The sequence below is a fragment of the Peromyscus leucopus genome, chromosome 10 (assembly GCF_004664715.2).
Source record: "Peromyscus leucopus breed LL Stock chromosome 10, UCI_PerLeu_2.1, whole genome shotgun sequence".
In the NCBI taxonomy this organism is placed as follows: Eukaryota; Metazoa; Chordata; class Mammalia; order Rodentia; family Cricetidae; genus Peromyscus; species Peromyscus leucopus.
The window spans coordinates 64,254,691-64,279,857 of record NC_051071.1 but is presented as its reverse complement, the minus strand read 5'-3'; the positions used below and the strand labels follow the sequence as shown (position 1 = coordinate 64,279,857).

The 25,167-nt window shown below is 41.4% G+C and overlaps 1 protein-coding gene across 1 annotated transcript in view; it reads right to left on the bottom strand.

The window, feature by feature from the left end:
- Polr2b (RNA polymerase II subunit B) overlaps positions 1 to 25,167 on the bottom strand; it is a 43,658-nt gene that overhangs the window by 16,097 nt on the left and 2,394 nt on the right. The window contains exons 2-14 of the mRNA XM_028854282.2: positions 22,639 to 22,711; positions 21,347 to 21,497; positions 17,503 to 17,615; positions 17,165 to 17,384; positions 16,443 to 16,601; positions 12,699 to 12,863; positions 9,637 to 9,833; positions 9,374 to 9,493; positions 8,776 to 8,962; positions 4,065 to 4,208; positions 3,209 to 3,348; positions 2,998 to 3,109; positions 29 to 183 (exon numbers count right to left, since the gene is read on the bottom strand). Of these exons, the coding sequence (XP_028710115.1) occupies positions 29 to 183; positions 2,998 to 3,109; positions 3,209 to 3,348; positions 4,065 to 4,208; positions 8,776 to 8,962; positions 9,374 to 9,493; positions 9,637 to 9,833; positions 12,699 to 12,863; positions 16,443 to 16,601; positions 17,165 to 17,384; positions 17,503 to 17,615; positions 21,347 to 21,497; positions 22,639 to 22,711 (1,936 nt within the window). The remainder of the gene's footprint in view (positions 1 to 28; positions 184 to 2,997; positions 3,110 to 3,208; positions 3,349 to 4,064; positions 4,209 to 8,775; positions 8,963 to 9,373; positions 9,494 to 9,636; positions 9,834 to 12,698; positions 12,864 to 16,442; positions 16,602 to 17,164; positions 17,385 to 17,502; positions 17,616 to 21,346; positions 21,498 to 22,638; positions 22,712 to 25,167) is intronic.

Sequence of the window (25,167 nt, the reverse complement as noted above, 5' to 3'; positions counted from 1 at the left end):
ATACTTTTTCCTCACGCCACGAGCTTACCTGTAGTTGTTATATTCTCTCTCTTTCAGCTGGTCAATGTGTCTCTTCTTCAAGAGCAGCTTTTGTTTTTCTACAATCAGAAGTGGTCTACAGATACGGCCTGCATCTGTATAGATCCGAATCTCCCGCTCTCGAATATCTCTGATCATAGAAACCTAGATATAAAAGACAAAACAATCTCATGAACTTTCACTTTTTTGTATGATTACAACTCAGCAAAAATACACCTAACTAGGCACAGTGGGGTTCACCATCTGGAAGCTGAGTGGGGGGGCTCACTTGATCCCACATGATCAACTACATGGTCACCAACATGGGCAATGGAAAGACTCCATCTCAAAAAGAGTTGAAGAGGCTGCTTAGCAGTTAAGATCACTTGCTGCTGTTTCAGAGGACCCAAGTTCAGCTCCCAGGACCCACGCAGTGACTGACAACCATCTGTCATTCCAGGTCTAGAGGATCCTTCACCCCTTCTGGCCTCTACAGGTACCAGCCACACACACGGAGCACATATATACATGAAGGCAAATACGTAAAATAAAAGGGCTGAGTGTAACAGGTCTTTCTTTTATATCACTAGCTCTTTCCTCAGTAAGTCTGACTTCTTCTACATCTGGCTGGTGAATCCTCCTGCCTCAGATTCTTTCCCAGAGTTCCTATCTCTGCCCGGAAGTCCTGCCTACCCTCTTCCTGCATAGCTACTGGCCATTCAGCTCTTAACTAAACCGATCAGAAGGTACCTCAGGCAAGTGAGGAAGGGCAGAGGCACATCTTCACAGAGTGTACAAAAGATTATCCCAACAGCTAAGGACACATACAGCTCAGAGGTAGAGAGTTTGCCTTCACATGTGTGAGGCCCTAGGTCTGCTCTTTCAACACTATACACATGCAGCAGCAACAACAATAAAAATTTAATAAGTAAAATAAATAAAACTACTAAATTTGAGGTGAATCAAGTACTAAACAGATAAACCTTAAGTTACCAAAGTTAATCTATTTCTTAAAAAGGTGTAACTGTAAAACTCATGAGTGAAAAAAATCTAACCCTAAGTATTCAGCTGAATAATATCTGGAAGTAAGCGTGCACAAGTCAATGAAAAATGACATATATAAAAAGTTCTTATTTTAGATTTGTTTGTTTACTTGTTTTGTTTTCTTCTTGTACTGGAGAATGAGCCAGGCCCTAGAATATGCCAGACAAATGCTCTACCACTCAGCTACAGTCCCAACTCTTATTTTAGTACTTTACTAATTACATGTATTTCCAAGGAATTCTTTTTTTTTTCTTTTTTTAAACAGGGTTTCTCTGTGTAGCTTTGGAGCCTTTCCTGGAGGCTCTTTGGAGACCAGGCTGGCCTCGAACTCATAGAGATCCGCCTGCCTCTGCCTCCCAAATGCTGGGATTAAAGGTGTACGCCACCACCGCCCAGCTCCAAGGAATTCTTTATGCAGAGCAGGCTGGTCTCAAATGCCCAAAACTCCTCTGCCTCCAGAACACTGGGATTCAAGACATGCACACCATGCCCAGCTACTGTTCTGTCTTAGCCATACTTTCCCATTTATTCCAAAGCCTGACTTTCTCAGCTAGCAGAAAATGGCTTAAAATCCACCCAGAGCAGCTAGCAGCCACGGGTGATTACTGAGTACTTGAAATATGACCATTTTGAATTGAAATGTGCTGCAAGAATAAATTTTATGGATTCAAAAGATACTAATACATTTTAAACGTAAAACATTACACTCGCAATTTTATATCGGTAATGTTTGAAGGGCAACATTTTGGATGTATCAATCAAATAAAATACATTGTTAAAAATTATTTCATTTGTTTCTGCTTTACTTTTTTAATGTGACTACTGAAAAATTATGTATATGGTTCATTTTGTATTTCTACTAGATGGTGCTGGTATTTTGAGAAAATGTGCAATTCAAGACTTATGAATTACTAATAGCACTACAGAAATTGAAGTGCTTATATATGTAAAGAAGTCAAAAAGGAAACTCCATTTCCAGTGAATTACTAACTCAAATATATAATCTTAGAAGTCAAGGCAGGTGGCGGCGGCGGCGGCGGCGGCCTTTAATCCCAGCTCTCAGGAGGCAGAGGCAGGCGGATCTCTTGAGTTTGAGACCAGAGTCTATAGCACTAGTTCCAGGACAGCCAGGGCTTCACAGAAAAACCCTGTCTAGCAAAACTAAACAAAAGTCAATGAATGGAATAAACTAATTGCCCAAAAGTTTAAAAATTGAAAACTGGGTCATACTTCCCCATAAAATTACTATTAAAAAGGTGAAATCAAGGGCTGCAGAGATGGCTCAGAGGTTAACAGCACTGGCTGCTCTTCCAGAGGTCCTGAGTTCGATTCCCAGCAACCACATGGTGGCTCACAACCATCTATAATGAGATCTGGTGCCCTCTCCTGGCAGGCAGGCATACAGGCAGACAGAACACTGTATACATGGTAAGTATATAAATAAATCTTTAAAGAAATCAAGGCCAGTGTGGGGCAAAAGTGCTTACTCCCAAGCCTGATGACTTGGGTTCAATCCCCAGAACTCACTTAACAGAAAGAGAAAACTGACCCCCCCACAGTTGTATCCATGGTACATATCCACATGTGCACACGTACACACACAAAATACAGACAGATGATAGATGAGCTTTTTAAGGTTTTAAAATAAAAGATAAATAAAAAGGCAGGTAACGTCTTAACATTAGCCTAAAGTATCAGACTACTGATAATATACTTGACAATTCAAGAAGTCCAGTTCAAAGGGAGTTGCCAGTAAGAGTTTTCACTAATCTTGTGTCGTCTCTACAAATCTCATACAGCACACCCTTTTAGCTAATTACAGACTCTTACTTCAAAACTGGAGATGTAGCTCAATGGAAGAGCATCTGCCTATGTTAAACAAGGCCATGGGTTAAATTTGTCCACACCGTAAAAGAAGGAAAAGAGGATTCTTACTTCAGATACAATGATGTCCATCTGACGCCGTAACTTCCTAAGTGTGTTCATGAGTTGTTCAGGATCTTTGTGGATTCCAACCCAGCAGCCGTTAACAAAAATCTTGGTTGCACTAAATGAAAAACCAAAAGCATTCCACACTTAGCAGTTGTGTACTAACTACAACTTAGCAATCCACAGCAGCTTAAAGAGAAAACTCATCTGTACACACTCAGCAATAGCTGCAGGAGAAATTTCTTCTAAATTCTCCATGCTCCATTCTTCTAAAAATTCCAAAATTGGAGAAGGTTGAGATCCAACTGAAATATAAGCCATCAGGGCTAAATTCTTCACAAGTCCCACAGCATGGCCCTAAGGAACAAGCCACATAATTAACAGTAGTTTTACATGCCTATACAAATTGTTTTCTACAAACATTTTACTTTCAATTTGGCTTCAAGGTATACATTTAACTTTCTAAGAAAAAGATTACAAAAAAATTTTTTATTTTAAACCATGATGCATAATTAAATTATGATGCATAATTCTTGATGTAATTATGACATATAATTACTTTTAAAAAATGTTTCCTAGCATGCATCAATTACACATTTCATTATGGCATTTTCATTCATGTAAAAGATCTACATTTTTTAAAGGTTTTTATTTTTAATTCAAGGTTGGGGACGTGCACATAAGTGCAAAGCAAAGAAGGGAATGTAGGATCACCTGGAGATGAAGTAACAGGCAGTTGTTATCTGCCTGACATGGGTACTGGGAACTAAACTCAGATCCTCTGCAAGAGCAGTATGTATTCTTAACCTCTGAGCCAGCTGTCCAGCCACTACATAACACATTTTGATCATATCCAATCCCCTTTCTCCTCTCTTGCCTCCCTCTCACACCTCCCTCCCACTACTAATCCCCTCTTCTTTCCAACTAGGAAACTACTTGTCTTGCTCCATCAGAGCTGCTTACATGTACACTTTACCTGTGGCTACACCACTAAAGAAAATGTCTCTCCTGCCTCCATCAACCAATGTCTTGTTAGCAAACTTTTAAACTGAACATTAACCATAATGTATTACCTCTGGGGTCTCAGCAGGACACACCATTCCCCACAACGTATTATGCAACTGTCTTGGCTTCGCTAGCTTGCCATCTCTACCAATAGGAGAATTTAAACGACGCAGGTGAGAAAGAGTAGATGCAAAAGTCAGACGGTTTAATACCTAGAAAACAAAGGAGCAAATCTTTAAAATCTGAGTAAACCCATAATCACATTATCATGTGAAGCAAAGCTCTGTTTTTATAATCCACCAGGTATCTTTGTCTTTAATCTTTTCCTGGATAATCTTATTTACACCCATAACTTAACTACTCTTAATTTTAGCAGTGGTAGCACACATGTGACACACAGTTCTAAGTAACTACAGAAACACAGAAAGGGATTCCCTTTGTTTTTTAAATCACATTTACTGGGTGGATGGAGGAAAATGAGGCAGTAAGAGGACAACTTGCAAAAGCAGATTCTCTCCTTCCACTACAGGGTCCCAGGGATCAAATGCAGGTATCAGATTAGGCAGCAAGCATCTCTACCCAGCAAGCTAGCTCACTGGTCCCAATTTTCTTTTGGCAATTATTTTATTCTTTGCTGTCTCTTAGCCCTAGGACAGTAGTTGGTATGTGTTAGCTACTAACAAGTGTTAAAAGTATATACTGTCAATTCATACCCTTTGACCACAGAAGTCACCATTAAGTCAGAACTAATCCCAGCACTTTCTCCAGGTAGAGGCCTCTGAATGGAACAGATGCAAATACCAACTCAAATCCTTGTAAGACATGAAGCAAAGGAATACAGCCCCTTTCCTGTGTTATTGGCATCTCTAACCTTCTTCCTCAGTCTCCAGAATTACTGAAACAGATGCATCTACATCACTCATCTGGTGATATTTTATTTGTACTGAAATGTGATTTTAATTTTATGTTAATAAATAAAGTTGCCATGGGGTCAGAGCTATTAGAGCCATAGCAAGAGCGTGATGGTTAGAAGAGCTAGGTAGATTTCTGTGTGTTCAGGGATACAGCCAGTATTGGAGACATATGCCTTTAAGACCTGGAGGGCGGTACTTACAGGCAGTGATGAGGCAGTCATGTGGTTGGGTTTAGAACCAATGAGAAGGCAGAACAGAAAGACTATTTAAACACAGACAAACAGGAAGTAGCTCTCTCTCGGGGAAGTTAGGAGCACTGCAGGAGGTAAGATTTTATCTCTGAGCTCTGACCTCTCGGCTTTCTCTTTTACATTGGCTCTGTGTTTCTTATTTTAATAAGACGATTGGTTACATCTACACTCATCCATTTAAAAAGTAGTAAACTTTTTAAAACACACTGCCACTGCCTACAGAAATCATGTTCTAAAACACCTTCTCAATGACGTTCCAAACACCTCTCCCCTACTGTCTCCTAACAGTACCCTCCTCAGGAAAGCCATAAAGCCTCCCCAATGCCTTGGGCCACTATACCACCAACAGAACCAAAGTTCTTCCTCACCTTGCTCTGCCTAATGAACTGTTAGCACTTTACTAAAAGCTATCTGACCCACTTCTACGAAGAACTGTCCTCTTTTCCATGTATTACGAAGTTTTCCACCATTCAACTAGCCAATCACTAAGTCTCATAAGCCGGACAGTGGTGGTGCACGCCTTTAATCCCAGCACTCAGGAGGCAGAGCCAGGCGGATCTCTGTGAGTTCGAGGCCAGCCTGGGCTACCAAGTGAGTTCCAGGAAAGGCGCAAAGCTACACAGAGAAAACTGGTCTCGAAAGAAAAAACAAAAAAACCCGAAGTCTCATAAAATTCACATGGGGGGCTGGAGAGATGGCTCAGTGGTCAGAGTACTTTCTGCTCTTCCAGAGGTTGGTTCCCAGCACCCATGTCACAGGGCTCAAGGCTGCCTATAACCCTAGCACCAAAGAACCTGGCCCCATCATCTGACCTCCACAGGGAAGTACACACACACAGATAAACATAAAATTTTTTCATTTTTTAAAACTACTTTCTCACTATTCCTTAGAACTGATTCTATCAATACAAAACTGCTGTAATCCAGGCCCCAATTATTTCACACCTGGTCTACTGATCACTCTTCCTGCCACTTGTTTTCATACAGCCAACTCTGCAGTTTTCATACAGCCAACTCTGCAGAGATACCCAGAAGACAAATATGTCACACCTCACCCCCATGAGCTCTTCTCCGCTCACCTCTCCAACGGGCTTTCCTAACCTTGCACTTGATTTTAAAATCCCCACTGCTCCAGCTCCCCCAGCGTACACCACACTCTCTGCTGCCTCTTCCTTTCACTCAGGATGTTACGATGCTTTTCTGCAGCTTCTTTGTGAGCTGTTACTTCTGTCCTCCTCATTCCTCAATATGCTCAACACTGAGCTCAGGTGGGACCTCCCCTTAGCCTTTTCACCTCTCAGGCTCAATGAGTGTCTTGTCAGCATTCCCAGAGTAGCTTATATAACTCTCTCTAATACTTACAGAGCCTTCTTTTAGTTATGTTTATTGGCAAGTGTAAACAGTAAACTGCTGGAGATAAGAGACTGTGCTTTATCCATCTTTGAATCTTTAATGAGCTAGCACCTGACATACCACAGGGCCAATGGCAATCACTGAGCTGAATTCACAATGTAGCATTTATCACACTCTACTCAGGCCATCTAAAGGGCTACATATGCATGAATCTGTTTCCTCAGTAGATGCTGATGACCTGGAGGGTGGGATAGTATCTAATTCATGTTCTGAGGACAGAATTACAAGTACACTAAATAAATCCTTACTGAATGAAAAGCAACTACAAACTGCAGAGCTTAGCTATCAGCAGCCTCCCAGCAGCCTCTTAAAGTATCTATGTTTCTAGGGATCAGGAACTTAAAATTAGAATCTGAACACCAAATCAATCAGGTAATACTGATATTAGCTAGCTTAAAAAACTATGAAAATATGTACACTAAGCCTGGTGCACACCTCCAACCCCAACACTTAGGAGCAGAAACAAGAGGAATGTCTAAGTTCAAGGCCAGCCCAGCCTGGTAAGGAGACCTTATCTCCAAAAACTAGTTCTAAAAAGCTAAATGCCCAATGAGTATTTACAAAGCTTTTCCAGGTGGGCCAGTGGGTAAAAGGTTCCACACAGTTGAAGGTAAGACTCCCACACATTGTCATCCAACCACCACACATGCATCATGGTGTGTGTATCCCCCTAACCATTTAAAATATAATTTTAAGAGAATTTTAGAGCTTTCCCTAGAGGATATAGCTCAGTTGGCATGCATCTACCTATGGGTTTAATCTCCAGTACCTCATAAAGGGGACACTGTGCTACACACTGGTAATCCTAGCACTTGGAAGGTAAAGGCAAAAGGATCAGAAATTCAAGGTCACCTTTATCTATACAGCAAATCTGAAGACAGCTGAGCTATATAAAACCCTATCTCAATTAAAAAAATAAATCAACAGCTTTCCTCCACTTTTGTACCTGCAAATAGGTACTATATTCATTATACATGCAACTGATTATAGAAATAAGGGCTGGGATAGTGTAGCTCAGTGTTAGATCCTAGGTTTCAACTCCAGGATCTACAAAAATATACAGGTATATATAAATTTGGGCCAGGAAAGATGGCTCAGCACTTAAGAGCATGTACTACTCTTACAGAGGACCTGGGTTCCAATCCTAGCACCTTTTCCTCAATGCCCTCTCCTGGGTTCAGTAGGATGCTGCATGAACTTGGTGTCCAGGAACTCACACATACATACACATGTGAATAAATAAAAGCTGGACATCGGTAGCATATGCCTTTAATCCCAGCACCGGGGAGGCAGAGGCAGGTGAATCTCTGTGTTCAAGGCCCGCCTAGTCTTTTTTGGTTTTTCAAGACAGGGTTTCTGTATAGTTTTTGTGCCTGTCCTGGATCTCACTCTGTAGACAAGGCTGGCCTCGAACTCACAGAGATCTGCCTGGCTCTGCCTCCCAAGTGCTGGGATTAAAGGCATGAGCCACCACCGCCCAGTTGGCCAGCCTAGTCTTATAGAGCAAGTTCCACGTCAGCCAAGGCTACACAGAGAAACCCTGTCTTAAAAAAAAAAAAAAAAAAGAAAGAAAAGAAAGGAAATAAAACATGTTTTTTAAGGAACAGAGAAATATTGGAAGAACCACTTTTTGTCATCTGACATAGGGCTCTCACTCTGTAGCACAGGCTAGCCTCAAACTTGAAGCAGTCTTATTGTCTCCTGCCTCCAGAGTACTAGGACTGTAAGTATGAGCCACCACACCAACTTTAAGAATTATATTTTCAAGTAAAGAGCATGCCTAGAAATTTTCTGGTTTAGTTTCTAATATGGAGCTTTTGAGATAAAAATTTTGCTGGCACAAGCTGTAATCCCAGGATTCTGGAGGCTAAAAAGAGAGGAACACTAGTCTGAGGCCGGCTGGGGCTGTATATCAGGACCCTGTTTATTTCCCTGCCCTATGAAAATGTCACTGGTTTCAGACGTTTTCAAATTCCAACTATTCTAGTTTACTGCCCTGAGTTTCTAAATTACAAGCCAAAAACTTAATTCTCTAGTGATGATGGGTAATTTAAGAAAAACTTTATCTCGTTATTCAAAAACCCCTAGTAAATTTTACATCTGACCAAGGAAAACCAAAACAAAATCACTATGTTCAGTGAAATGAAACACTGACACCCCTCAACTCTTTCCCATGAATGCACAGGCACAATGTCACCTCACCTGGGACACGCCAGCTCTGGCTTGATGAGCTTTCTTCTGGTCACCCCAGTTCCCAGTGGCTAAAGAGTATTTTAGCCCATCAGATATGATTCTAGTTTTAATTGCCAGCTCCAAGTTAAAGTCCTTCCCACGATCAATAAACTTCTGTGCATAGATCCGTACTTCTTTCAGCAAATTCTTAAACATTCTATCAAATAAGACAGTGTTACTGTAAACATAGAAAAGCCTACAAAATTTTTCAACAGAGACAATTCCACCCACAAAAAAAGCCATGGCAGGGTAAGTCTGTATCACTCTTTTTGGGTTCATATACTCTATATACACATGTAGTGGAGAGAATAGTTAAGACAAAGTGCTTAAAGACAAAGTCTTTAGTGAGGCAATGATCAAAAAAGGCTAAAATGTACTGATCTAGGCATCTGAGGGAATGGGGCAGTTGATGAAAGTATCTCTGAAAGCATATGGACGTGAGTTTAAATCCGAAGTATTTGTGTATAAGGAGACCATGGGAGCCACTCTGGGACACTAAAGGAGACCCACCTATAAATGAAGTAATGAATTTTCTCTACTTAGGCACTGGCATTCTGTAATTCCTTACCCTCTAAATAAGAATGCTAGTAGAGGCCCAGCAAGATCCAATCTTTTGTTTCCATAGTGATCTCTGTCGTCTAGTTCTCTTCTACCCAAAGCTGCTAGAAGTAACCTATGAACCATATACCTAGAAGAGAAAATGAAAACTTCATTTTTGGCTTTTCTTGACATATCTCAACACATAGCTCATAAAGACCATCCTCAACTTTAAGGAGAACACTTATCTCAATTGTAACTTAGCAAAGATTCTCAAACAGTAAATTAACTTACCCCAAGAAATAGGCTTTCTTGGTCTCACAGAAATCACTGACGCCAACGTGAGGCAGCATTTCCTTCTGTAAGACTTCTTTTGCATATTTAATTCTTTTCTCCTTGGTAACACCAGGCTTTGCCCCTCTTGAACCAATGAAGTTTAAGGCGACATTCTGTTCTTGGATGACAAACGCTTCATCGAGAGATGGTTTAACCTACCAAGCAATTTACAGTAAATTTTTTTCAGATATATATAGATATAAATTTTTTTTTTCCGGAGCTGAGGACCGAACCCAGGACCTTACACTTGCTAGGCAAGCGTTCTACCACTGAGCTAAATCCCCAACCCCGAGATTTATATTTTTACATAATATGACTTTATTAATATTAATTTTACCTAATGTGGAATAACTCTCTAACCTACTGCTAAAAAGTCAAGGGATCACAACATTTCAGACCTGGAAGCTTCCTTAGAGATATAGATCTGTCAAAATCCACCCAGTGTAAGCGATTCAGTTTCTCAAAAAATACAAGTAATTCCATTAATTTAAAAGTAGCATGTTTGCTTTTTATATTTTAATGACCAATAGTTTAAAACAAAAAAACAAGTCATTTCTTCTAGATATTTCAAATATATTTAGAGAAGTTTCATGATACAATTAAAATTGGCAGAGCTACAAATGAATAGTTTTCTTTTCGGTGCTTGTAGGAAGAAACACTTAGCCTGTAAATGAAATCACTCACTACACTGAAAAGGACTACTTTAACACTGCACTGTGGAACAGAGCTATACACCACTCCTGCTACTATCCATGGCCTCTGAGCAATCAAGTTGATAGTTTCCTATCTAGGGAAGGGTTGGCTAAAATAATTCTTGCTAGGACTGTAACTCACTGTCTGAGAACTTGCCTAGCATGTGAGGACCTACGTTTAATCTCCAGCACCCCTACTCCCACCCATCCCCCCAAAAAACCTTTTTCCTAGGGCTGGAGAAATGGCTCAGAGGTTAAGAGCACTGGCTGCTCTTCCAGAGGACCCAGGTTCAATTCCCAGCACCCACATGGAAGCTCACAGCCATATGTAACTCCAGTTCCTAGGCTTCTGACACCTCACACAAACACTCAGGCAGAACACCAATTATATAAAATAAAAATTTTTTTTTTTCTTTTTTTTTTTTGGTTTTTTCGAGACAGGGTTTCTCTGTGTAGCTTTGCACCTTTCCTGGAGCTCACTTGGTAGCCCAGGCTGGCCTCGAACTCACAGAGATCCGCCTGGCTCTGCCTCCCGAGTGCTGGGATTAAAGGCGTGCGCCACCACTGCCCGGCCAAATAAAAATTATTAAATTTTTTTTCCCTGAGTTCTACTCCAATTTTAAAGTTCTCAATTCCCGATTGTACTCAATAGTAGACATAATAAACAAGGGGTGGCACTAAGTAGTTTGGCATCTGTAATTACCCCTCAATCATAGATCCTATCATACATACGGAAATGCTTTTCTAGAATGTGACTTGAGTGTGTTCTCTTATTCATCCACAGTTCTAAACATACAAACCTAATTCTGGGACCAAAGGTCAGGAATAAGCCGCATACACCGTCAAGGCCAGACATGGTGGCACATGCCTGCAACCCCAGCACTGGACAGACAGAGTCAAGACTGACAGCCTGCTACACACAGTGCGATCTAGGCCAATCTGGGCAAAAAGCAAGACCCTGTCTCAAACAAAAACAGTAAAATTCCCAGAGGTACAGTGGGTCAAGCAATTACTTTTTTTTTTTTTTTTTTTTTGGTTTTTTGAGACAGGGTTTCTCTGTGTAGCTTTGCGCCTTTCCTGGAACTCACTTGGTAGCCCAGGCTGGCCTCGAACTCACAGAGATCCGCCTGGCTCTGCCTCCCGAGTGCTGGGATTAAAGGCGTGTGCCACAACTGCCCAGCTGCAATTACCTTTTAAAAGAAACCTGGTATCATTGTTATTACACAATTATTTGGTTCAGGTTATTGGATTTTGAAAAAAAGGCATAACAATTAAAATGTACTTTCAGAAAATTAAAAATTATGCATTCTGTGAATATTGAATATGAAGCCTTCATAAGAACTAAAAGAACAGACAATAATTTTCAAAAACCAATATACTTAAAGCAAATCAATTCTTTTACTTCACTGAGACAGGTTTGGTGGCAGGCGCCTTCCCTTACTGACCCATCTGCTGGCCCTAATGCCACTATTACTATTAGTTTGTGTGCTGTAAAGGCTGGGGACTACTCTGCAGAGCTGGTTGTCTCCATCCACCTTATACATGTTCTGGGTACTGAAGTTGTCAGGCTTTCAGTAAAAACTTTTATCTTCTGAGCCATCTTGTCAAATTAATTTATTTTTCAATTTCTTGATTTTAATAATTATACTATGTTGGGCAATGGTAACTCACACCTTTAATCCCACCACTTGGGAGGCAGAGGCAGGCGGACCTCTATGAGCTTGAGACCAGCCTGGTCTACAAAGCAAGTTCCGGGACAGCCAGAGCTGTTACACAAAAGAAACCATGTCTCGTGAAACAAAACAAAACTATACTATGATTATATCAATGAATCTTCTGTTTCCTAGGAAATAAACACTGCACTAAACCAGCAGGACATCTACAACTTATTCCCAAATGGCCCAGAAAGAGAAAGGCAGAAAATGTGACAAACCTAACTGAATCTGAGTAAAGAAAGTTCTAGTACTATTCTTACAATTTCCCTGAAAGTTAGAGATTCTTTCAAACAGAAAGTTTAAAAACAAAAACCAGCCATCAACTGCTCCTCTTCTGTTTTTCCTACACTGCACAGCCTGGCACTTTTGGCTTCCTCATGGCCGCTTCTTCATGCTGCTTCAGTGGACTCCAGCAGCCTCCACCTTTCATGTCTCCTTTACAGAGAACTGTCGGGAGGAGACTCGGCCGAGCTGAGCTTCCACTACACGACGGAATGCACAGGTCTGTAGCAGGTACACCGCTCCTAAGAGCATGCCTGCTGCTTTAAGATCAGCATAATCACAATCTCTAAGCTTCTTACAAACAGGAAACACGCATGTGCTTTCTCATTACCATTTCCATCATCTCTGGGTCTTCAAAGTCATAAATGATATGTTCTAAAATATCTCTATCAGACACAAAGCCTAGTGCTCTGAACACAATTATGATGGGAACTTCCTGCTTGATGTATGGTAAAGTTGCCACAATGCGCTGGCCAATAGCACTCTTCTTCGCACCCTAGAAAAGAAAATAAATGTGATCAGAACATAAACATACAAGAGCACAGAGAAACACAAACAGCAAATGGCCCATTTAGTATATCTGTTACACATTTCAAAAGAAGCATGTCTATCCATTGTCCAAAGCTTCTTTTAAAAACCACTGAAATAGGCTTACTAGTTTTTTGTTTTTTAATTTGAGACAGGATCTCACTGTAGCCCAGCTGGCCTAGAACTCACAATGACCCGCCTGCCTCTGCCTCTGGAGTGCTGAGATTAAGGGTTTGCACCAACACACCCAGCAGGCTAACTGCTTTATGAACAAGCTGGTCATTTAAATCCAAGAGAACTTCAATTCTCTACTATCTGTTGCCAAGATTCTCTAAGAACCACCAAATACCACATCTGGAAATGACTTTGGCTGCCACAGAATAAAAAAATGACTGTTACCTTGCCATCCCCTGTCCACAGTAGGAGGGGAACAAAAAATACAATGTGAGGGAGGGGTGTTGGCGAAATTGTTTGGTGGTTAAGAGCACTTGCTGTTCCTGCAAAGGACTCAGGTGCGGGTCCCAGCACCCATATGGCAACTCACAAGCATCTTTAAGTTCAGTTCTAAATGACCCAAAGCACTCTTCTGATCTCTGTGACTACAAGGAATGCACATGGTGTGCACACATACACAACAGGCAGAAGACTTATATACATCAAAATAAATCTTAAAAAGAAATAGATTAGGGGGTGCTGGTCATTGTATGAATGTCTTTAATCCCAGCACCCAGAGGCAGAGAGGCAGATTTCTGTGAGTTCCTGAACCACCAGGGCTACATAGAGATCCTTTCTCAAAATAGGTTAGGTTAAAAAGAAAGACCAATATGGGAAAAGCTAAGCACAGAATGAAAAGCAAATATGAAGTCAGAGCTCATCTCTTTGGATACTTTCTACATGAACAGCCTCTCATGTGTAAGCATCTCTTCTCTAGATTCTTCCTCTTGAACTGTATACACATACAAGCCCCAAAGAAGTTACTAGCCCATGCTAGCAGTCACGGTTTCCAGTTTTTGTCATAGTTCTCAGCTTCAAATCTGCTCTACCTCCTCATGACCTCATAATTTCAATCATGACTTCACTGTCATTTCCCTCCCCCACTCCCCAATTCCCTCCATGGGAAACTTAGTCCATCTCACATGTTTATCCAGAAACAAGTGTAGATATTAAACTCAAATCTCCACCTTGAACCTTAAGCTACACCATCAGCCTTTGTCTCTCCAACTGCTTTTCGGGTGTTTCTACTTGGCCACCTAACATTCCCTTCAGTCAATTATTTGTATCATCATCAAGATGGGTCAGGTGGTAAAGCCTGGAGAGCTGACTTCAACAATCACAACCCACAAAGAAGGTAAAGAGAACCGGCTCCAGAGATGTCCTCTGGCCTCCATGCGTGCTGTGACCACGTCATCACCTACACATACAGGATAAGTATTTTAAAACTGGTCCTAGTGACTGGAGAGATGCCTCGTCAAGTAAGCTGTTCTACCAGAGGACCCAGGTTCAATTCCCGTACCCACTGGCACAGCTCAACCATCTTTAACTCCAGTTCCAGGAGACCCCTCTTCTGGCCTCCCTGGACATCAGGTACGCATGTAGTACACAGGCATTCATGCAGGCTCCTATGCACATAATAAAATAAATCAAATTTTATTTTTTTTTTATTTTTTTTATTTTTTTTTTTTTTTTTTTTTTTTTGGTTTTTTCGAGACAGGGTTTCTCTGTGTAGCTTTGCCCCTTTCCTGGAAGTCACTCGGTAGTCCAGGTTGGCCTCGAACTCACAATGATCCACCTGGCTCTAACTCACAATGATCCACCTGGCTCTGCCTCCCGAGTGCTGGGATTAAAGGTGTGCGCCACCACCGCCCGGCCAAATTTTATTTTTAAATAGCACTTCAGCAGACTGAGAAGATGCCTCAGTCAGTGAAGGATCTGCTGCAGCAAGTGTGAGGGCCTGAATTCCATCTCCAGAACCCACACAAAGAGCTGTGGACAGGTCAAGAGCACTGCTCTTCCCGAGGACCCAGGTTTGCATCCCAGAACCCATATACCATCTTTAACTCTAGCCTCAGGGGATCCAACACCCTCTTCTGGTCTCTGTGAGCACAGCACACACATGGCGCAGATATACATGCAGGAAAAACACAAACACAAATTTCAAAATAAGAAGCTACGTGTGGTGGCTTCCACTTGTAATCTCCAGGATGGGAAAGCAGAGACAGAGGGATTCCTGGGGTTAACTGGTTAGCAATCTTATTCTATTCAGAGAGCTGCAGCTCAATGAGACTCTCAAAAAACAAAGTGGAGGGCTTCTCAGGAATGACATTCAAGGTTGTTTTCCGGCCTCCACATGAACACGCACGCGCGCGCGCACACACGCGCGCACACACACACACACACACACACACACACACACACACTTCAGGACAAGCAGAAGATTAAGAAACAATCCTATATCATAGTTACCACATCCAAAATTGTCTTGCCTAAAACAGAACTCACATATGAAAATAGAAAGGGATATTGGTAAAAACTAATTATCCAAATTCTCCTCAAACATGCATTGTGGCATGTGTGCACATGCACATACACTCACTAAATAAATGTAATTTGGGGGGGGGGGGGAGTTGGTTTTTTTGAGACAGGGTTTCTCTGTGCAGCTTTGGAGTCTTTCCTAGAACTGAGTCTTTCCTAGAACTCACTCTGTAGCCCAGGCTGGCCTTGAACTCACAGAGATCCGCCTGCCTCTGCCTCCCGAGTGCTGGGATTAAAGGCGTGCATCACCACCACCTGGCGACTAAAATATTTTTAAAAAATTACATATATAGCCGGGTGGTGGTGGTGGTGGTGGTGGTGGTGGTGGCAGCGGCGGCGGCGCATGCCTTTAATCCCAGCACTTGGGAGGCAGAGGCAGGCCAGCCTGGGCTACAGAGTGAGTTCTAGGAAAGGTGCAAAGCTGCACAGAGAAACCCTGTCTCAAAAAACCAAATATATATATATATATGTTAAGAAAATAATCTGGTGGTGCTGGAGACATGACTCAAGGGCTAAGAGCATGTAATGCTCTTGCAGAAAAGTCAATTCCCACCAACAACATTGGGCAGCTCCTAACTGCCTATAACTACAGCTCCAAAGAGATCCTTTTTAAGCAACTGCACTCACATGCACATATCCACATATAAACACACACATACACATAATTAAAAATAAATAACTTGAGCACAGTGGCATACACCTTTTAATCCCCACACTTCAGAGTCAGAAGCAGGCCTCTGTAAGTTCAAGACTAGCCTGGTCTACATAATGAGTTCCAGGACAAATTGAGCTACATAGTGAGACCCTGGCTCAAAAAACAATAAACAAAAATCTTCAAAAATAAAATAGTGTGGTGAATTATAAAACAAGAAATAAGACAGAGCTGGGGAGGTAGCTCAGTGATAGAGCATTTGCCTAGAATGTACAAGGTCCTGGGTTCAATGCTCAGTACAAAAAGAAGTAAGTAACCACAAAGGAACAGCCCCAACGTCACACATCCCAGGCCACAGCATACCTGTCCTCCTCTCGCCAGCATGCTAACCCATATGGTACTGGTGGGTCGGGAAGAATTCTCCAGACATGATCGACATTCTCCTGTGTAGGCGTATTTGGAATCCTTTTTGGCAAACACATAGACTGTGTTTGTTGCCATTTTCTCTTGAGCTATCAGAACCTATAGACACAGTAAGAAAGTTACAGCCAAGAAACCCAAAACGTCATTCACTAAAGTGGCAAGAAGTAAAACCTGCATAGTTATTTAGTCGGTCATCCAGGCTCACACTTTATAAAATAAACAAGCTTCAACAACTGGCCAAACTTCTAGTGCACGTTATGCACAACTACACAAAGCTTTAGTTATGTTACATTTAGCTGTCACACCTTCAATAATTCAACTGTCACTTTCAGGTTATCTGCAGGAATACGTACTTTCTTTTCTTTTTGTAAAGATTTATTAATGTATGTGTGTGGGTGTGGGTGTGGGTGTGTGTGTATGTGTGTGTTTGTGTGTGTACACAGGTACCCATGGAGGCCAGAGGAGGGCATCCGATCCCTGGAAATGGAATTACAGATGATTATGCTACTCCATGTGGGGGCGCTGGAAACCAAATTCTGATCCTCCACAAGAGTAGCAAGTGATCTTATCATCCTCTGAACCGTCTCCACCCCCAGAAGGGACACTTTTTAACTGAACTGTAGTAATTTAACTGTTAACCATCTTTACTAGCGCCACCGTACCTTTTCTGATCCATTAATAATGAAGTAGCCCCCGGGATCCAGAGGACACTCGTTCAGCTCACACAGGTCACGGTCTGTTAGGCCATTCAGCAGGCAGTAGGTGGAGCGCAGCATGATTGGGATCTTCCCTATGAAGGTTTTCTGGTGCTGGGTCTGCAGCTGCTCCTCGCCCTCTTTAATGACCGTCTTGGTTATGTCAACATAAAGCGGGGCCGAGTACCTGCCAACAAAGGTGGGTCAGAGGGGGCCATGAGTTGTCTGCGAAAGCAACCAGTTAAGGCCCATTTTCTGAATTGTACTTGACGTCAAGCGATAACAAAGAAAAAGATATCTCTTACGTGAGATTTCTCAACCTGGCTTCATTCGGCATCATTGGTGAAGGGGCACCATCTCTTTCCCAATGAGTAGGTTTGGAGAGGTAAATTTGCTCAAATTTCAGTAAATATCTTGGCTGAAATTAAACAAAAAGCATGAAAAGAATAAATATTTTTCCCTATACAAGTTTTAAAGGCCAGGCTCTTAGTGTACATCTTGAAGACCAAGGTGAGAGAATCAGGAGTTTAAAGCCAGGCTTGGCTACATGGCAAGATCCTGTTTCAAAACACACATTAAAAGTTTTAATGACTCCATTTGAATTGACATTAGCATTTTAAGGAGAAGCAACTCTACAAACTGATAAAAATTAATCAACTTTACTAATGTGAGAATACTCTAAACTTAAAATTTATATTACAGTGATATGGTTTGTCATTTTTTGTTATGATTTATTTCTATGCCAGCAATGGTGGCACATACCTTTAATTTCAGCACTCAGGAGGCAGGAGCAGGCAAAGCTCCCTGAGTTTGAGGCTAGCCTGGTCTACAAAGCAAGTCTTAAAAAAAAAATTTCTATTTCTGGCTAATGTGGTAATGTGTAGATTGTCTTTGAAAGTGAATGCCGCCTGTGTAGGTACCTAAGGAAACCAAAAGAGGGTGTGAGACACTGGACAGGAGTGCAAGGAACCAAACTCAGATCGTTCACCTCTCCAGCCCTCAGGGATGCTCTCTTACATCTGAATGCTTCTTTACAGAAGACAATCAAGTCTTTTTTATTGGGAGTGGGAGAGTTGAGAAAGGATCTCACTTAGCTCAAAATGGCCTATCTATCTTGACATTATATCCAGGGTTGGTTTTCAAGTCCTGACCCTCCTGCCTCTTCCCTCACACGCTCAGATTCCAGGCATATATTACTATGCCTGGCTCAAACAGACTTCAGCTACCATAAGTAAACAAAAACTGCAATGACATCCTCTCTAAATTTATTTCGAAAAAAGTCAAAACTGATTTCGGCCCGATTAAAATTAAGGCATTTTACTTATGTTTTCCTTCCCTTCCCTAGAAAAGGACCCCCAATTTTCTCCTGTGTATTTTCATCCTGCTTCCTCAGGGAACAGGATGCCGGCTGAGGCTGTCAGTACCATGAAACCAGACAGACAGAATGGCAGCAGATTCTACTACTTATAGATCTTAGTGCTACTCAGATCTGGGGCTGAGCACTCCACATTTCTTTTCCCGCCTGTGAGGTGCACAAACATTTTTCTGGGTCTGAAATCGATGATTCCAAATTCACCAATGTAAGGACATTCCATCATGACAGTCAGAAACGGGACTGTGTAGGACTTTGGCACATGGCCTGATAAGGACCTGGTATTTGTCTTTCTTCTCAGCCCTGTTGATGCTCTTGAAAACATCAGCTAGGACATTTATGGGTAACATGATGGCACTGTGCAAGTGCAGAAAGATACTGCAAATCAAAACCGATTTCTAGTAATGATCCACACATTTTCATGTACACTTTCCTTGGTGAGGATGGAAATTTCAGTGTCCAAAGAACAACAACAACAACAAAAAGATAAATTCATTCAGAACAAGGTTTTCCTAATCAACAGGACATTAGAGGTGGAAAAAAAAAACCAAAATTCTTCAATTAGTCCTGTTTTTAAAACCCAAACCTTCCTATAAAAGTGACTTCCGCCGGGCAGTGGTGGCACACACCTTTAATCCCAGCACTTGGGAGGCAGAGGCAGGCGGATCTCTGTGAGTTCGAGGCCAGCCTGGTCTACAGAGCAAGATCCAGGACAGGCACCAAAAAGCTACACAGAGAAAGCCTGTCTTAAAAGATAAAAGTGACTTCCAATCTGACTGACTACAGCTCAGTCTGAGAAAGGGGAAAAGGCATTTCAATGAAACATCTATCTGAAGGCCAAGGCTCAGTGGTAGAACCCATGCCTGGCCTATGTGAAGTCCCATCTGTGATTCCCATTACCACAAAAAACAAAGTCTTTTAACATTTATCTGCTGCCTAATAAAGCAATCCATGGAAAGAACTATTTTGAAAGAGATAAATGCTGGATTTCTCTCTATTACCAAGCCTTAGAGACGGACTACGTGGATATTTATGCAGAAAATACTCCTGATACTCCTCTCCCAAGCTAAAGTAAAAGACAACGAGAGTTGGAATAGTCAGCGAACGGAGGGAAAGTGACCCTCCACTCCTCATGTCCCCCATCACCCTAGATATCACCTCAAGTGTAGGCTACTGCACAATCTCCACTTGTCTCCAGACCTTTCCATTCAGTCTACACCATTTATAGTAACCTTTCTCTATGTTATAAATTCCTTTGACAATCCTTAAACATTTCTCCACAGCTTTTGAGGATCTGGCTGCATCATACCTTCACCTAAGACCTCTCAAAACCAGACACATTAAATGTCACCCAATGCTTACTGCGGGTGCCACCCAATACTCAAGCTAAGTACATCAACTACTTTCTTTTGGAAACACCTAAGCCACCTTTGCTGAGAAAAGTTATTCCTGCCTTCATTGTCAACTGAAGTTCCATCTTTTCCAATCAGCCAAGCCTTAGAAATGGCTTCTTCCTGCAGTATTTACCATACAGCACTCAGAATTTGTGTAACTTTTAACTCTCCTCTTATGCAAAGGTCACGAAGAGAAAATGACCCAGGGATTTAAAAGGTACATTATGGTACTTTTTCTAGCACAGTCCCTGAAAAGCCAATTTACTTTTGCTTTTAAGGCAAAATTCTGTGCAGTAGCTCCAACTAGAATAAGAGTAATAGATCAGCCCTCAGGCTAGATACTATCTAGAGAAAAGAGACTAGACTGGCTAGAAATAGTAACCTTTGTTTCTCTAGCTCTCTTTCGGAGACTGTCCCTACCTCATGTAGCTTTACAGTTTCCCTGTCTCTCAGAACAAAATATGTTTCCGCAGCTGCCTCTCTCTCTACTTCTCTGCAACTGTTGATGGTCAGTCATTATTTTGGACTTCTTTAAAACACTTATTTAATAAAAAACATAAGACTATACCATTGCTATGGTATAAATTATTCAAATAATGCCTATGTATAAATTAAAAATTATAAGTGAAAAAAATTAAACCAGCTATTATACATTAGTAATTTCCCTTTTTTATCTCATATTGTGACCATGTATTCCATGCAATAAATAAAAACCAAGAGTATGGGCATGATGGCACATCTGTTATTCCACCACTCAAGAAAGCTCAGTCAAGAGGATCATAAATTCAAGGCCAGCTCTAGTCAGAGAGAGACACTTTGTCCTAAATAAATAAACCAATGAGAAATAGTCCTTCAAGCTACAGTTCTTAGACTGCAGAGGACCACAAGGTTAGACGTGGGTCATGTACAGCAACATAACTATTTCCAGCTCACTTCTTTCAGTAGGTATTCATACCGAGTGCCCTCTTCCCAGCTACTAATGATTCACCGAGGGTGTGGGGGTTCATGCCTGTAAATCCCAGCTACTAGGAAGACTGAGGCAAGAGGCTATAGAGTTCAAAGCCAGCCTGGCAACAGAGCCCATTCAAGGCCAGCCTGGGCAACTTACCAAGACCCTGCCATGACATAAAAACTAAAAAAGAAAGGAGACAGAGCTCAGGGGAGTCCTTACCAGTGTGAACAAGGACTGACAGTCCATCCTAATACCAACAGATACATACTACCTGAAGGGAGACTAAGGTCTTAGATTAAATCCAGAGCTAAGTGGATGTGTTGTACATACACTGCACTGCAAATGCTGCTGGCATTGGACTGGGTGGTACTGGACTGAGACCCAGGCCAATACTCTCCTTCACCTGCGCAACGTTAGAGCAACCTCCTTACCGGCTCTTCAACCTCTCCACTGGCGTGCTGAGCTTCAGCCTGCAGGTCAATGGGCGGGGCATCCTCCACAATTCTTTGAACAGACATCTGAATAAACTCATCGAAGGAATCCAACTGTTGTCTGACCAAGCCTTTTTCATCAAAGTAAGAACTAGGGAAATATTAAGTTCATTTTCAGTTGCAACTCAGTTTGTTTTCTAGCATATTTCCCCATTCCCATTTAATCCAATTCAACAAATACTCAAGGAAATGTCAATCGACATATGACAATCACTGCATAAGGCCAGGAGTATTGTAGACATTATTATGTTTTGGAGGGAAAAGTGGGCAAAGTAACTAAAGTACAACAGAAGAACTCTAAGGCAGCTTTGCTCTCCTATTGCCATGCTATTACATACAATGTGACTGCCGGTGTCGTGGTCACACTGGTGTGTAGCTTCCTAACATAACAGGGTATTACTTTATCACTTACTTGCTTTTTCATGAACTTCTTCCTATGTTTTACTTCAGCTCAATTACACTTAGAAATGGGCAGGAACTTTGAACTACAACATGGATGTGTGACTTTACTCATTTATAGTAATTTAAAAACATGGAATTAGATTAGCATCACAAATAATATAGTAAGATTCTGAAGGTTAAAAGATTATTGTCCTGTATTGTGATTATGTAGAAGTATCTGCTACTTACTCTCCAATGTTTCTAGGGGGAAATGTACATGGAGAGGAAAAAAGAAATGTAGGCTGGATGTGGTGGCGCCTGACTTTAATACCAGCACTCAGGAAGCAGAGACAGGTGGATCTCTGTGAGTTTAAGGCCAGCCTGGGCTACAAAGTAAATTCCAGGACAGCCAAGGCTGTTATACAGAAAAACCTTGTCTCGAAAAACCAAAAAGAAAAAAAAAAAAAACAAGAAAAAGAAAATGTAGTATAAGATAAATATTAGGGGCTCCAATGAAGACCATAAATTAATTGTTTAGCTTTTCTCTAAGATGGAAATATTTTAAATAAATAAATACAGCCAGATACAGTGATGCACACCTACAACCCCAGCACTCTGGAAGCTGAAGCCAGAGTGCCGCAAACTCAAAGCCAGTCAGTCTATAGCATCCAGAGCTGATACGGTACTGTCTGGATAAAACAAAGCAACCCTTGTTAAGTAACTAATACATGGTAAGTACCTAAGTAAGCACAGGAGGCCCAGCAAGATCTACCTATCAGGTACAGAGTAACAGGACATCCCTCACATCTTACAGTATCTACTAAAACCTGTTCAGTTTGGTCTAAAGTTACCTGATCACGATCCAGCACGCTTCTTGCCACAAATCTGGAGTGATTTCATCATCATCCTCATCATATTGCATATCTGCAAAAACAAAACACTCTGCTCACTGGCAGTAAGATGCCACTGGTTCACACCTTACCCCCACGAAGTAAACTAGCACTCTGCTGAATAAGACAGTCATTTCATCCCACTTTCCTAGAGTTTCAGACAATTAATGACATACGCCTATGTCACATTAATATTCTTCCTACACACAGAGGTTTTACAACAAAGCTTCAGTTAAGTTGGGTGAGTCTGTAATTTCTGTCTGTTCCAGAAAATCCACATACTAAGAGCTAAGCAGGAGCCAGATCAGAGTTCTCTGACTAATAAGGTCCTCAGAGACTGGAGGCAAGGATTAGGAGACAGAAAAGAATTTCAATAACTGAGAAACACCCTAGGGTGGCCTATTCTAGCAACATTTCATATATGTACATATGCATAGTTCACATATGTACAATCTACATATGTGTATATGTATACATTTTTTTCTTCTTTGAGACAGGGTTTCATTATATAGACTAGCTGGTCTGGAACTATGTAGAAGAGACTGGCCTTGAACTTAGAGATCCTCCTGCTTCTTCCTCCCAAGTCCTGGGATTAAAGACATGTGCCAACATGCCTAGTCTGTACAGACTCTATTTCCCAAAGACTGCCATGACTATATTCCCTATCTCTCATGCTCTTCTATGTGATACTCCTACTATTAAGATAAGGAGTCTGAGAGGCATGCTGGTGCACACCTGTAATCCCAGCACTCAGGAGGCAAGAGTCAGGAGATCACCATAAATTCCAGGCCAGCCTGAGTTACATCATGAGAATTTGTCTCAAAAAGAAACAAAGATATAAGGTTCTATACATCCTCTCCTTGAATTTAGGTAATTTTCAACTCTCCAGTAAATAAAGAATGCTGTTAGAATAAGGTCACCTGGTTTCAGGATGGATGTCAGAAAAAGCAATGCAGTTCTGACTTGTTTGCTCTGAAGCCTTAACTGTCACTAAAAAACTAATACTTTCCCAATAAAATCTCATGATCCTTTTGTTTTATGAGGTGCTGGGAATTAAATCGAGGGTCTCACATGTGCTAGGCAAGTGCTCTACCATTAAGCTATATTCCCAGCTCTCCACAAACATTTCTTTAAAGATACTTATTTTTAATTATGTGTGTGCATGCATGCACATGCATGTGTGTGCAGGTGTCTGTGGAGGGCAAAAGCGAGCATCGGATATGCCTGAACTGGAGTTACAAGGAACTGAGAGTTGCCTGGTGTGGGTGCTAAGAACCAAACCTGGGTCCTCTAGACTCAAATAGCAAGCACTCTTTTTTTTCTTTTTTTTTTTTTTTTGATTTTCAAGACAGGGTTTCTCTGTGTAGCTTTGCGCCTTTCCTGGATCTCGCTCTGTAGACCAGGCTGGCCTTGAACTCACAAAGATCCACCTGTCTCTGCCTCCCGAGTGCTGGGATTAAAGGCGTGCGCCATCACCGCAAGGCAGCAAGCCCTCTTAACTGGTGAACCATCTCTCCAACCCCCATTGACATTTTTTTAGGTAACAAAATTTTGTTTTATCCCTCTCCTTATATGTAAGGATTAGTAACAACTATTGCACAGAAACATTAAAGAGGTACTTGGAAAAAAAATGTATCCTTAAAAATTCAGCCCCATCCTCTATGATAGAGTAAGTTTGTTGTACTTTATTTTTTTAGTCTATAAAGCTTAAGAGCTTTCTATTCAGAAATCTGATATACATTCAAAGTAACTTTGATACATGCTTCTGGAATGTTCTAGAACGACATGGAAAAGACACTGGTATGTAAAACAGCAGAGGATTCTAGCTCTGAAAGGGTCAAGTATTTAATACCACTGCCATGTAGAAGTAAATTCAAAGAAGAAAAAGGGGGAAATGACAAGAGTGGCCCTACATATTTCTGTACAGCATGCTTCACTCTTCAGATACTTTTCAAAGGAACGTGATACTCAAACTCCCACACTGGACTGGAGATGTAGCCCAGGGCTAGTGTTGCCTAGCATGGACAAGACCTGCAGTCAATCCCAGACACCGAGGGAAAAGTTTCATACGATATGGAAAGTAGGAGTCATCAGCAAATTAATAAGAAATAGGAAAAGTTTATGCAGAGAAAGAAGATCAAAGTCAAGATATTAAGGGACATCTCTGTTTAAGAGTGGTGTTAAGCTGAGTGTGGTGGCTTATGTCTTTAAGTCTCAGCACTTGACAGACAGAGACAGACAGATGTCTGGGAGTCTGATGCCAACCTGGCCTTCATAGCAAGCTACAGGCCAACCAAAATCTTAGTAAGTAGCTGTCTCTAGAGAGAAAAAAAAAAAAAAAGTCATGTAAAGGAAAATGAATTCAAGAAGAGCATTCATTCATTCATCAAACATTTACTGACTATGAACATTTACTATGGCCCAGGCACTAGAAGTCACCATCCTTCCCAAGATAAAGATGGCTGCAGCATTAACAGAGATCACCTACTG